The sequence below is a fragment of the Lytechinus variegatus genome, chromosome 15, assembly GCF_018143015.1.
Source record: "Lytechinus variegatus isolate NC3 chromosome 15, Lvar_3.0, whole genome shotgun sequence".
Taxonomy (NCBI): Eukaryota; Metazoa; Echinodermata; class Echinoidea; order Temnopleuroida; family Toxopneustidae; genus Lytechinus; species Lytechinus variegatus.
The window spans coordinates 14,550,958-14,566,366 of NC_054754.1; the positions used below are offsets into that span (position 1 = coordinate 14,550,958).

The 15,409-nt window shown below is 34.7% G+C and overlaps 1 protein-coding gene across 1 annotated transcript in view; it reads right to left on the reverse strand.

The window, feature by feature from the left end:
- The window catches only part of LOC121429038 (sialin-like), a 29,891-nt gene extending 27,178 nt beyond the window's left edge, over nucleotides 1–2,713 (reverse strand). The window contains exon 1 of the mRNA XM_041625935.1: nucleotides 2,370–2,713. Coding sequence (XP_041481869.1) covers nucleotides 2,370–2,544 — 175 coding nt within the window. The 5' untranslated portion in view covers nucleotides 2,545–2,713. The remainder of the gene's footprint in view (nucleotides 1–2,369) is intronic.
- Between the last annotated feature and the right edge of the window lie 12,696 nt (nucleotides 2,714–15,409).

Below are 15,409 nucleotides of genomic sequence, written 5' to 3' on the forward strand. Positions count from 1 at the left end.
AAACTAATTTTCATTTTTTATTAAAATAACCTTTAAGTTTTAGCTTGTGATTCACGCTCGCAACACCTCGCAATAATGCCATTTTAAGAATAATTGACCACAACAAACGTTATACAACTTCACCCTTGAATTTGTTTTACCAAGCCGCTCGCTCATTATACTCTCTCCCGAAAAATAAAGCCTAAATATACATTTTGCCATAATAAGAAGTTACTTCAAAAAAGTTTTTCTCTACTTAATCACTATCAAACACACAATGACTTCAAGCAGATGAATGATAATCTTAAGGTGAAAATATCACCAAATTTCCCATTTTGACGTATGAGTTTCATTTTTTGGCTTTACCCCCAACGAAAATTCGTTCGGCCGCCCTTGCCTTCCCATCCTCATAATAATTGAACGGCAAAAGTGTCCCCCGCCCCCCTCCCCTTGCCTCTGCTTTCCCGGTTTTCATTTTTCGGATTAACGAACCTTATTTTGTTTTCGGATTAACGAACCTTCGGCAAAACGAACCTTATTTCGTTTTCGGATTAACGAACCTTCGGAAAAACGAACCTTATTTCGTTTTCAGATCAACGAACCTTCGGAACAACGAACCTTTTTTCGTTTTCGGATTAACGAACCTTCGGAACAACGAACCTTATTTCGTTTTCGGATTAACGAACCTTCGGAACAACGAACCTTATTTCGTTTTCGGATTATCGAACCTTCGGAATAACGAATCGTCGGAATTACGCCACAAATGTTCGGATTAACGAACCCTTTTTCGTTTTCGGATTAACGAACATCGGGGTATAGGCAATTTACGTGTTTCGGAATTACGAACCTTCGGAATAAAGAACCTTCGGAATTACGAAGCTTCGGAATTACGAAGTGTAACCGTTGACTATAATAACAAACATGTGTGAATAGTTGATCATATCAACACATTATGTCAGTGGAGTATCGTGGGTCATGACATGGGGGGGGGGGCGGCACCAGCTAAAATGTTGAGTCACTTAGTGGACGCGAAGCGCGCTCAATTGCCAGGTATACTTAATAATAATAATAATAATAGGCATTTATATAGCGCCATCTATCTAGAAATATTCTATTCCGAGGCGCGTTGTTATTATTATTACCCCGGCTTTAGCTCGAGCTGCCTCTCAGCGCTCATGCATTCAAGGAATTAATCCTGCCGGGTACCCATTCACCTCACCTGGGTCGAGTGCAGCACAATGTGGATTAATTTCTTGCTGAAGGAAATTACGCCATGGCTGGGATTCGAACCCACGACCCTCTGTTTCAAAGTCAGAAGACTTATCCACTGGGCCACAACGCTCTATACTTATCTAATATAGACAATTTAAGGGCGGTGCCATTAAATGGATATGTATCTCACTTATCAAACCATGCAAGCGCGAAGCGCGAGCTGAAATTTTTGTACATTTTGACCCGAAACAAGGACATTTTAAGGACTGTTTTAAGGAATTAATCAAGAGCATACATATCTCACCATAGTCATCTAATGTGAGCGCCATGCAAGCGCTTGCTGATTTTGTTATAATGACCCATGAAACAACTTTTGTAATCATTGTAATCATGAACATGATTCTGACTAATCAGATATTGCGAGCGCCAAGCGCAAGCTGAAAATTTTTGAAATTCAGACCTAAAGAGGGGCATTACTAAGGCTTGTTTGTAGGAATTCACTGAGATTATACGTATTTCACTAACTAAATGATACGAGCGCGAAGCGCGAGCTGTATATGAAGAGCAGACTTCTCGCCAGTCCACTAATGCGAACGCAAGCACAGACCGGAAATGTTTGATATTCAGACCTTAAAAGTGGTTGATCATGGAATAGTCATTAAAAAAGCACATGTCACGACATAAAACAGTAAATACTCGAAGTGCGAGGAAATATAATTATTTGGTGTATATTGACTTGAAAACGGGATTTTTTAGTACAACAGGATATATTATATATTTATGTATATCAGTACTCAGACAATGCGAGCACCAGAAATTATGAACATATTAGCCCTCTATATACGCCCTAATGAGCCAATTATGTTTCATATTTAAAAAAAAAAATCTTATGTACGATATAACATAATATATAAAATACAATAATTTCTTCTTACCCACACTCTGTCTTTCTCCCTTTTCTCCTTTCCCCCCTTTTTGCCAGCCTATTGGAGGGCACGTGTCCCCATGCCCCCCCGTAGTTACGCCACTGCATTATGTGTTGCTCGATATTATCACATTTCTTACCAGGAGGGATGACTTTTAAAATGACCATGATCTATTTGAGGTACACATAAATACATAAATTTCATCATGGTTGAGGGTCAAAAGAATCGACTACAAAATATCCGCAAACTTACCGAGCTCATCCTCGCTATCTTGAGATAATACCTTCGATGTCGCGACATCGGTGATCACATGCTTATTGTTACTTCTTGTTTGTAAACCACTTGCTCCACCTGGTGAGAGTGGTCGATGAAGACCCAGATTTTCATCATTGTCGGTATCAGCTTTTGAATATTTGTAGTTGCTCATGCTGGAGGGATGATTTTCTTCGTTCCCTAGTGTTTGATGGAAAGAACGCAGTCCATTCCACGATTACTTGGCGATGCTCACTTGTTTCTTGGCAGTTTAAACAATTTCCTTTAAAAAAATCGAAGTATTGTTTTGATGTCCCCCCTTTTCGGGTGATTTCCTGCAATGCGTGATTGCACCATGGACCCTCCTACATGGCACTTCAAGCATTTCATTAGGTTTAGCACAATGAGCACATGCTCACTGAGCGTGAAAAAATAGTTCACTGATGGTCCAGATTATATTTAACCTTTGTTTATGGAAGTTCTCTTTCCCAAAATTAACATAGAGGGCACATGACTCCCAATCTAAATCTAGCGCCAATCCCCTCATCTACACTCCTTATGGCGAGGAGGGTAGATGAGGGAGTTGGCGCCGTATTGAAGAAATGTGACCGAGGTGGTCAATTTCCAATTCGTCTACTGCCAACTCGTCCACTCACCACATGGACTATACATTCATTCAGTATATTGTCATTCCGTCCATCAACATTTCATCTAAACAACCACTATTTTGGTCCATTATTAACCATTTGGTCCAGTCATCACTTCGTCTATAATCACAATTTCGTCTATGACCATTTTGTCTGATGTGCAGTTGGTCTAATATCCATTAAATGTTCATTCATTTTGCACAATTTAACACTTAGTCCAATCAGACCGAAAGGTATATGGACTAAATCAGGGGCGGATCCAGCCTCCGCTTTATTCTTATTTCATAATCCTTACTTATATAATGCGAGCGCGAAGCTCAAGCAATTTTTTTTTTTTGGGGGGGGATTGTAATTTTTCCTAAAATTTGCAATAAGCGCGAGAAGAAATTTTTGATACATGTTTTGACCTGATCGGAAAGGTAGGCCTACCTACTGCTTGCAGTTAGCTATGAAGACGTTACATTGTTCAACAATCAAATAATGCGACCACCAGGCGCGAGCTGAAAATTGTTTACACTTTTACCTAAATAATGGTAATTCTATGCACTTTTTGTAACTTAAACACAATAGGTATGTGACTTAACAATTGATGCGAGCCGAAAATTTCGAGATTTAGACCTAAAAACGAGACACTCTCTTCATGTTTGTAAAAAATGAAAAGAATGAGTAATTGGGGATCTTCCTTACAATAATGATGCGAGCGCGAGCAGATAATTTTTAGATACGTTTTGAACATATTAAGGACTGCTTGCACTTAGCCAATCATGAGGAAGTTAAATATTTCAACAATCACATAATGCGAGCGCAAAGCGCGAGTTAAAATTTTTTGACATTTATGCATAAAGAATGGAAGATTTTAATCAATATTTGTAATCGTAAATAGGATAGTTATATAACTAAACAATCGATGCGAGCGATAAGCGCGAGCAGAAAAATTCGAGATTTCGACCTAAAACGGGACACTTTATTCATGTTTTGTAAATCATGAAAAGGATGAGTACTAGGGGATCATCCTACATTGCGAGCACAAAGTGCGAGAACATGCACTGTGTGTTTCAGATTTGATCCTAGAATCTAGGCATTCTAAATCCATCTTTTATCATGAAAATCAAAACGAGCGCGAAGCGCGAGCGTAAAATATTTGATATTCCTACCTTGAAAAAGGGTTAATTTCAGCTTTATATTTTAAGCACTTTGTAGGAAAATTGTGAGGCAGATATTGATCGCACTTTTTGAAGAGCTGATATTTCCATTATTATTATTTTAAGTTTTGACATAGCATCGGGATATCCTTAGGATGTGTCATCATATGAAAATGATCTTTCTATTCCTCTTGATAAGCGCGAGATGAAACAAAAGGGACAATTCAATTATTAAATTGATATCTTATTTATTAATGCATAATGAGGGCGAGTAATTAATGCGAATGCAAATAGTGAGCCGAAATTTTCGATTAACTCTCATGAAAAGGGGATCTTAAGTAGATCGTTGTGTAATGACACATACATTACTCGCCAACCCAAATGCGAGCGTGCAGACCTAAAAGGGATATTTTGACAACTTTATGAAATAATAAGCATCTGATAAATCAAAATTTGCGAGCGCGCAGTGCGACCAGAAAATGTTAATATTCAGACCATAAAACTGACATTTTTATAGAGCACTATATAAAAATCAATTGGCAAATGACACAAAATAATGAAATTCGATTTCCAAGGTGAAATTTGTTTTGAATATTGATTACCAAACTTGATATTTAAGCTCCATATTGAACAATTTATGTAAATCACCTAAAAGGCAATGCGAGCGCGAAGCGCGAGAGAAAATTCTATATAGTGACATGAAAGGTTCTATGTCTTTTGTTTTCCAAGTCTTCCCCCATTTTGATATTTTTTTTCACTCGTCTTCCCCTTTTCTTTTTTCTCCTCTCTTTTTCCTTTTTTTTCTTTCCCTTTTTTAGGGGGAGGGGGGGGGGGGGCGGGCCCCTTTGGGCCACCTGGATCCGCCTATGTAAATGGCTATTTGACCAACTGGTTATTAGACTGAATGGCATTAGACTAAATGAGATTAGACCATGTGGTGAGTCGACGAACTGATGGGAGACCAAATGATATTAGACGAATTGGCAATTGGACGAATTGGCATTAGACGAATTAGAAATAAACCGACTGAGGTATCACCCATGAAATACCTCCTTATCTTATTCTCCCTGTTTCTAATCTACCAATTGTTTTATTTCATTCTTTAGCAACGAAATCGAAGCGGCATTTCACTTTTCTGTTCCAATCATTTGGCACGAAAATATGAATCAACTCAGCGGAGCGCGCCATTAAAGCCCTCTCGCGTTAGACCACCTAGCAATCTTGTAAGGCAACGCTTATGAGCATCGTCTTGCTCACTCTCCAAAATGTGTGCAATGTTAAAATTCTAAAAAAAACCTTATGGAATCGTTAAAGATTTAGTAATGCTATGAATGTTTATCATTTACATTGACTATCGGTGTACAAACTTATATGGAATTTATGGTTGTGTGAATGATACATAACAATTCTTATATGTCGGTAAACTATTTATATCAAAATTAAGCATTAAAACTGAACAATCATGACAATGGTCCTCGCAAGGGGAAAAGGTACCTGGAATGTACCACCCGACACCAAAATTAAGCATTAAAACTGAACAATCATGACAATGGTCCTCGCAAGGGGAAAAGGTACCTGGAATGTACCACCCGACACCAGTGTGGGATAATCCCGTCCCGATACACTCGGGGATCAGCCCTATCTGCGCACGCTAAAATTTATCATTCTGCGGCTCGCGTGCTAAGAATGAACTTGATTTTTCTCTTCATTACGAAAGTCATCCTGAAAAAAGTTATCCAACATGCATTGCTACACTGCTAATATTTATCGTTATACAAAATATGCATGAGCCGAGTGCGTTAGTGGAAATGCAGAGCACGCGAGGTTTCTTTAGATAGGTGCCGCACTGTGCACGAGGCGGCGAGTGCCCAGTGTGCACCATCTAAAGAAACCGAGCTTTCTCTTCATTTACTTTTACACACGACAGAGCAATTGCATTATTTGTTTTATAAAATAGCAACACAGAAACAAATCCTTAAAAAGTTACAGTACAGTTTTGTTCGACTTCTCCCGGCCGGGACTTCTACCGCACTGGTCTGCTTGAGCGTGCAATGTCAATTTTCGTTGCGCACCTTTTGCACTGCCGTGCAACGCACGAAAAAAAGTTGGATGTCACGTGACGCGTATTGGCCAATCGCGATGCTCGAAATAATGCACCTATTTCATAATATGTATCATTTACACAACAATATGAGATGATAACCCTTCTTCGGGCAAATAGTTGGTTTTAGTAGTATGAATCAAACGATTTTCTTTTAGAAATATAACAACAATTAACCTGATTTCGAAGGCCTGCCATTTCCTTATAGAGAAGGGAGAAAATAATCCACCAAACTTATCAGTTCGGGAAAATTCTAGCAAATGAACTAAGATGTTTTTAAAGAAATAACAAATTACCTATATATTGAAAATTAGGATTTTGAAATGTTATATGAAATTTACTCTATATTTTGGCATTTTGTATCACTCATCAAAATGACTGATAATTCGAAATCTTTACCCACACTTGCTGGTATATTCGGTATAATTTTGTACACCGATAATAAATGTAAATGATAAGCATTCATTATAGAAATGTATGAAATGATAACCTGCTGGATGAAAAGAATTCGTTTCTGATTTGGAGGAATAGATGGTACTTAACTATTTTGAATATGTATTGGCAATGAACAGAAGTTATTTTGCAATCTCAAGGAAAAGATTGATAGTTTTTTCAACTTTAGAGAAACAAAAATGAGAAGTGCAGGTGTTTTTTTTTTATAGAGAGATTGTTAACATCAATTCGCAAAACAAAAGAGATACGGAGGAACTTACAGGCATGTCAGGAGAATGTTCAGAATCTAAAAATCTGTAATTTATCATTTTCTCAGATAACGCAGGACTATCGAGCATATACAAGAAGAATGTTTGTCTTTGGTTTTGGAAAAAAAGATTTTGTCCGGGATTCTGACAGTATTTGATCTGTTTGGAAGGTGATTAATGTTTTTTTTTTCTTTTTCTTTTTTTTAAACAGTTTTAATTAACGTCAAAAAAATCATTAATTCAAGCGATGATGAAATTAGGTATAACTATTTTGAATATCTGCTACCGGTGAGCAGAAGTTATTTTGCAAAATCTTACTGAAGAGAATGATAGTAGAGTTGATAACTTTGGAAAAGAAAAAAAAGAGAGAAGTGATGTTTTAGAGATTATTAAAATTAATTTACTAAACAAAAAATAAATAAAGAGGAACACCAGGAGAAATCAGATTGTAATAATCTATGTTATTTTTTCCTTTTCAGTTATCACAGGCATATCGAGAATATACAACATAAATGTTTCTTTGTACAGGTCTTGAAAGAAAAAAAGGATGAGAAGAATTGATTCTGTCGGGGAATCTGACAGTATTTTGATCTGTTTGGAAGGTGATTAGTGTTTAACAACTTTTTTTTTATTGTTATTTCAAGCGATGATGAGATTAGAAAATGAGCGGAAGTTATTTTGTAAAATCTCACTGCATAGTAGAGTTGATAATTTTGAAAAGCCTATATTAAGTACATGATGTTTTAAAGATTGTTGATATTAATTCGCAAAACAAAAAGAGATAATACAGGCCTATCAAATATACAATAATGTTTGTTTTTACTGGTTTTGGAAAGGAAAAGAAAAGATTTGATTAGGTCGGAGAATCTGACAGTATTTTGATCTGTTTGGATAACCGTCTGTGGACCATTAGAGAATTTGATATCTTGTAAAGATCTAATTTAACGAATTATCATCGATGAAAGCTTTGGAAAAAAGAATGGTCGTTAAGTAAAACTCACAAAAGATTGCTACCGGTGTGCAGTGAACATGAGTGTGTACTGAGTAACAAGTAATTGTTTATGTTTGCGGATTCATGAAACATTGGCGTGTTTTTTCCCCCATATTCTGATTATAGAAACATAGAAAGTGTTTTTTTATATTACAAATCTTCAAGGTAATTTCATATCAAAACAATGTGGTCGGTTATCTTTGAAAAAAAAAGAACAACGGCTAAGTTTTAGAATCCCATATTTATTGCATGCACGGGATTGTATGTAAATCGAGTCATGAACACGCTGGAAATGAATATTGACAAACTCTGAATGTTGGGGAGGGTTGACATGCCCTATTTTTTTTTCTCTTTGATATGCAAAGTACAATGATTGAGAGGTGGAGTCAAACTTTTTTTTCTTTTTTTAACCAAGTTAGAAGAAACAATTTGTTCTTTGACATGATGGGGTTTTGTTACGCTTACTATGCATATAGTTCAACTTCGCCATCATTCATTATTTTACGAGCCATGGAAATGTCTTAAACGTTCACTGAATTAATTTGAATTTTCAATTAGCATGTAAAGGAGGCATTGGTGAGAATCAACCTTGCAAGGGTAACGTTGACTTAATTTGCATGTCTCCAGTCATGAAAGCTGCATTGAAATTTTAACGTTTAACATCTGGGCGTGGCAACATTTCTCAGAATAAATTTAGACAATGCTCTACGTCTATTAGGGATAATTACCACTCTTTTTTTTCCCTCTCTAAGAACCGTTTTTTTTTTTTGTTCTTTTTTTTCTGTGTGTATGTCTATTGTAAAATCCATACAAGAATATGTGGAGCTCGGTTATAATTCAAATACTGAGATGCAAAAATCCAATAAGAAATCGATGGTTCTAAAGCAAGAAGCTGAAACTATTTAAAATCTATGTCATTATATTTCACTGCTCAACCAGTTATAGAAATGTTTAAACGTTCACTGACTCCTACTTTAATTGATCTGATGGTATGCAAGGTATAGGTGTTGTTACTTGCCTCAGTAAACTTGCAATTTGACATACCAAGTTATTTGTTTCAATCAAATGTTTTTGGTATGTATTGTAATGGTTCACTGGACAAGCTTTTGTACATGGAATCAATCAAGGCTCTATATTGGTAAGAATCAACATTACTATTGTAATCTCGATGTTATTTCGCACGTCACATGGTGACTTTCAAGTGGTTTGCATTCTCTAATGCTAAACAAACGGGCGGGGTTGTTTTTTTTCTTCCCTTTAACTTAACAAGAAGGTATAATTAGATAATGTAGCACATTCATTTCTTTGAAAAAAAGTTATTGTGTGTGCTTGCATCTATTGCAAAATACTGAACGGAATATTTCGTTTGTGTACAACCAAAGTTATACGTCAATATTAAGAAACAAATATTCAAATCCTTTGTGAAATAGTTGAATCTATTTTAGACAAGAATCCATTTCATTCAATTTCGTTAAAATCATTATGTTTCACTGCTCAACCAGTAATAGAAATGTTTTAAACGTTCACTGACTCCCACTTTAATTGATCTGATGGAATGCAACGTAGTTGCTGTAATTTGCCTCAGTAAACTTGCAACTTGACATACCAAGTTATTTGTTTCAATCAAAAGTTTTTGGTATGAATTGTAATGGTTTTTAGTACAGTTCATCGTACAAGCTTTTGTACATGGAATCAATAAGAGGTGGAAACCCCTTAAATCTTTGTACAATAACTCCAAATGCTAACTTGGGAAAAGAAAGAGGAATAGATAGAGAGACGGAATTTGACATATTGTCGTGCAGCTTGGGACATTTTTTTTAAATATTATTCTTTTTTTTGCCCTTTTTTCTGAAAAAAAAAGGAATTTTGCGCATTCAAGATTACGTAAAAAAAACAAAATATTGCGCCTTGATGGTCTGCGCAGGAGCCTTATTGATAGTTAATCTCTCTTTTCCTTTGTTGATTTCAACAGCTCAAGTTAGTTTAGGTGCTATTTTTCGTCTTCCTCTTGTTGGTTTGTGGATCTTTTTTTTTAATGGTTTGGCTGCGGTGTAGTCGTTTTTTTTCCCCCAGAAAATAATATATTTCCTTTTCATATCAGATTATGCCTTTTTTATTAGGCTGATAAGAATGAATTTGGTGTATTGTTTAAGTATTTACGATAAATAACCAAGAGCATTGGGTGTTAAGGTATAGGGAGGGGAGGGCGTTACACAATTTAGAGTGTCCTATGTTTGAGTTAGGTACGTCTTTTCGTGGTCGGTTTTCGTTTGTGTCGTTTGTTTTTTTTGTTGCTTGTTTCTTTTCTTTCTCTTTCTTCTTAAGGTCAGTTTGCAGTGACACTTTGATCATGATCAACTTCGGGTGGGGTAGGCCGTGGAGGAAGCCATCCATCTCTCATCCTGTGTAGTATCATTTCAACATATCCTTAAATGAATAAGTTTGTTTGTAATTTTATTTCTTTAAATGTGAGGGGGATTCGAGAGAAAAATAAGCGACAAAGTATTTTCAAATGGTGTAAGGACAAAAATGGGCATATAATCTTTTTACAGGAAACTTTTAGTACTCAAGAAATAGTTAGGAACTGGAGCTCATCGTGGGAGGGGAATTGCATTTATAGCCATGGTACAAATCATGGTAAAGGAGTCATGATACTTATTGCTAAACGGGTCAACATAAAGATAAAACACACAATTATTGACCCAAATGGCAGATATATTTTCATAATCGGTTTATTGCAGAATCAGCAGGTTGTACTGGGAAATGTTTATTTTCCTGTAGGAAGTAAAGAACAGGAGCAACTAGATTTTTTGCAAAATATTTCCCAGATTTTGAAGGAGAAAGAATCTAAAAATAAACCTTTTATTATAGGAGGGGATTTTAATATGATGAGGAATGTACTTTTAGATTACAAAGGAAGTAGCATTAATAAAAGACAATCTAGGCTTAGTATTGATTTTGAAAGTTTTTTGGATAATCATAAGGCAATAGATATATGGCGATTTAGAAATATCGATAAGATGCAGTATACTTATCATCAACAAAATCCTTACATGCAGAGCAGATTAGATTATTGGGTGATATCAGACATTTTTGTTGAAAAAGTATCAAAATGTGAAATAATACCGGCTCTGTCGCCTGATCATTCTGCAATAGAATTAAATGTTAATTTTGCCGTTACTCATCCTGTTATAAAGACAGGATACTGGAAATTCAACAATAGCCTATGTTACGATGAAGAATATGTTAAAGGATTGAAAGAGGAAATAATTCGTCTAAAACTTCGGTTGTCCGAAGAAATTATGGATAATAGAATACTGTGGGATTATGTTAAGATGGAAATTCGAAATTTTACAAGAAAATATTCTAAGAAAAAAGCTAAAGAAAGAAAAGAGAAGGTTGATAAGTTAGAAAAGGAAATTATGAAATTGGAAGAGGAGGTTCAATTACAGCAAACACCATCGAACACAAATGATATATTGATTGATCTTTTGGCAAGAAAAAGAAGTGAGCTAAAAACAATTTATGCGTACTTAAATGACGGTATAAAAATCAGATCTCGAGCCCCATGGTTTGAAAGTGGAGAACGAGAAACTGCATATTTTATAATTATAAAATTATAATGGTCGGAAGGGTTTTATTAAAGAACTTAAAGTTAATGGAAATGTAATTAAGGACGAAACTAGTATTTTAAAAGAAATCAAAGAATTTTATTCTTCTTTATATTCTAAAGGAGAGGTAGAACCTGGTGATTATTTTTTTCCTAGTAACTTACCAAAATTAAGCGAAAACCAAAAGAATCATTGCGAAGTGAAAATAAACCAGGGGGATTGTATTGAAATTTTAAAAGAAATGCAACTAAATAAATCACCAGGAAATGACGGTTTAAATGTCGAATTTTATATTACATTTTGGCAGGTAATAGGTGACCTAGTCTTAAATGCTTTTAATGATGCTATGAAATATAAAGAATTGTCACCGTCACAAAAACAAGCAATAATTACAATTATACATAAGGAAGGTAAAGATCCGATGTTTATTAGCAATTATAGACCAATTTCCTTGCTGAATGTTGATTATAAAATCCTAACCAAAATACTTTCGAAAAGAATTAAGACCATTTTGGATAATATTGTGTCTGGCGACCAAGTAGGTTACTTAAATAATAGGAATATTGGCGATGCTGTAAGAATAATAAACGATATGATTTTTCATACATCAAATTTTAATAAACCAGGATACTTAGTTGCAATCGATTTTAAAAAGGCGTTCGACTCAATTTCACATTCCTTCCTCCAAAGGGTGCTTAAATCGTTTGGTTTTGGGTCGATTTTTAGTAAATGGGTTAACGTTCTTTACACCAACTCGCTGAGTTGTGTCTTTAATGGGGGGAAATCGACCGGTTATTTTGCAATCGAGAGGGGGCTAAGACAAGGGGATCCCCTCTCCCCTTACCTTTTTATACTTTGTATAGAATGTTTAACGCACTGTATTGGTAATGATAATCAAGTAAAGGGTATTCGATTTGGTGAAACGGAAATTAAACAAATACTCTATGCTGATGATATGACTATATTCGTAGAAGACTTGGATTCAGTATATAGATTAGAATTAATTCTTGAAAAATTTAGGAAGACATCTGGACTTAGGATGAACAAAAATAAAACGTTTATTTTGCCTCTAGGACCCTCTGTTAGCCTTACTCACCCTTTCCCTTTTGGGAGACAAGTTGATATGGTTAAAATTCTAGGTATTGTCTTTTCATTAAATCCTGACGTTGCTGAAGAAATGAATTATAAAGAAATATTAAGCAAAATTAAAAAGTTATTGAATTGGTGGAAACAAAGAGATCTAACTTTGTTTGGAAAAATTCATCTGCTTAAAACTTATGCATTTTCTAAATTGATTTATGTAAGTTCTTTAACGCCTATGCCGGAATGGGCTTTTAAAGAAATTGAAGAAATTTGTTTCGACTTTTTATGGCGAGGAAAAGATAAAATTAAAAGAAACACATTGTATCTGGGATATAAACAAGGGGGAATAAAAATGCTTAATTTCAAACTCTTTGTAATGGTACAGAGAGTGATGTGGGTCAAAAGATTGGTAAACGGTGATCAGAAAGTGAAATGGAAAAAATATTTCAAATTTCTGCTAAGACCATTAGGTGGTAATTTAATATTTTACTGTAATTTTACACCTGACATGATCAATATAAAAATTCCAAAGTACTACCGGGAAATGTTAAGTATTTGGTTTGATATAACTGTGTTCATCAAAAAGGACATAAGTAATAAAAGAAATGAAATTTTTTTCAATAACAGGTATATTAAAAATGCAGGAAAAGCGTATTTTCATGAAAATATTTTCTTAAAAAACACATACAAATTACACCATATTGTAAATGAACATGGTGATCTTAAATCAAATACTTACTTTAGATCTATGGGTTTAAATGACGACGAAATAGTAACAATTAATGAAATATTTGCACATGTTCCTGTGGAATGGAAAGATGAATTAAAAAATAATACCTTAGTAGATGGTTTGAAGATTGAATTTATTTTCTCTAAAAATGTTTTCCAGTTTGAGTCAGTTTGTTCAAAACAGCTGTATAGATCCTGTATAAGCAAAATTGCCGACACTCCTGTCAGTTTTTACAATCTCGAATCATCATATAACATGTCTGAAAAAGAAATCGAGAAAGTATTTTATCGTCCAAGATTTTGCACATTAGATAATAAGCTAAGAGAGTTTCAATATAAATTATTATACAATATTGTCTTTGTTAACCACCATTTATATAGGTTTCGATTTATATCGAGTAATGAATGTTCTTTTTGCGGTAAAGATGAAGAAACTTATAGACATATTTTTTATGAATGTGAAATGGTTAAAGTATTATGGAGATTGTGTAGCAATATATTAAAATTTCCGATTCTTAAAAGCTTACAGTGGAAGGATATCCATGTTGGATTAGACGAGACATCAGAAAATAGACAATTATTAAATCATATCATTTTACTTATCAAATTTTTAATATATCACGGGAGGGGGAATCATAAACTACCAACTGCCGAAGAGATTCAAGTAAAGCTTTTTAAAAGTAAAGAAGAAGAAAAGAAAATTGCTATAGAGCGAAAAACATTAACACAGCATTATAAAAAATGGGAACAACTAAAAAACAATTAAGAAGGATGAGAGAGGGATGGTTTTGCCCGGTTTCCACACGTGCGGGGTTGGCTGGTCTGTCTGTCACTGTAGACTGTCCTCTTTTTATTACTTTGCTTGTTACTTCTTTCCTTTTTTTTCTCTATTTTCTTTCTCTCTTTATTTTCCTTCCTTCTGCTTTTCTTTGTTTTTGTATTTTTTTGTACTGTCTAATTGTTTTATGTATCTTCTGTGTGTGTCTGTGTGGGGGGGGGGGGGTGCACTCGGACCCTTTTCCTTTTTTTTTTATTGTTAATTTCATTTAGTTTAATTAATGTTGAGTAATAATTTTTTTACATAACTATTGTATGATTTTGTGAATTTATATTGGTTATAAATGGTTAATTTTTGTTATTGAATTTATCCATTGTATATGATTATGTTAATACCATGAGTATTTGTACGATGATTTGTATTGAACTGAATGATTAATGAATACTATTACAAAACAAAATAGCCTTGCTAAGTTTCAACGACTCCATTGGTTTTTAGCATTGTAATATCGCAGACATATGGAGAGTGAGCAAAACGATGCTAACAGGCGTTGCTAACAAGGTTGCTAGGCGACCTACCGCGAGAGGGCTTTAAAGGGGTAGTCCGGGCCGAAAGTATTACTAGCTTTAAGGGGAATCCAGCCCTGGTCATAAAGTGTTTTGTCTGAAAGGAGAAAAATAAATAAAACAGAAAGAAATCGGACAAGTAATAAGAAAGTTATGGCTGCTTTAAAATTTAGATCCCTAAGACTATGTAGATTTCAAATTGGCAACTGTGTAATTAAATTATGACAAGGGGCACTGACAACTTTCCCATTGGCTATGTACTCAATTATCAGGAATTTGTGGTTTTCTCCTAAGTACCCATTCCCCTTGGGCAGTAATCTAAATATAGCTCAGGTATATTACTTTATGTCCTCATGAAAGAAAAATATAATTTGAAGTAAATCTTTTTCTGAAAATTTACATTTTAGTCATTTTATGTATTGGATTACATGGAAGAGCAATCCTTGCCTTACATCACTATGACATCACATATGCGTCCAATTTGAAGTCTCCATGGGTATAGTGATTACCAATTTAAAACTTAAACAAAATTATAACTTTCTAACTGTTTGTCCGATATTGTTCAAACGTTCACATATCAACTTGTCTGATTTTTCTTTTTCCTCCAAAAACAAGTTTTTATTTGGGTCGGATTCCCCTTTGATAAATAGAGTAGCATTCACTGAGTAAATTGCCGAAAATTTCATTAAAG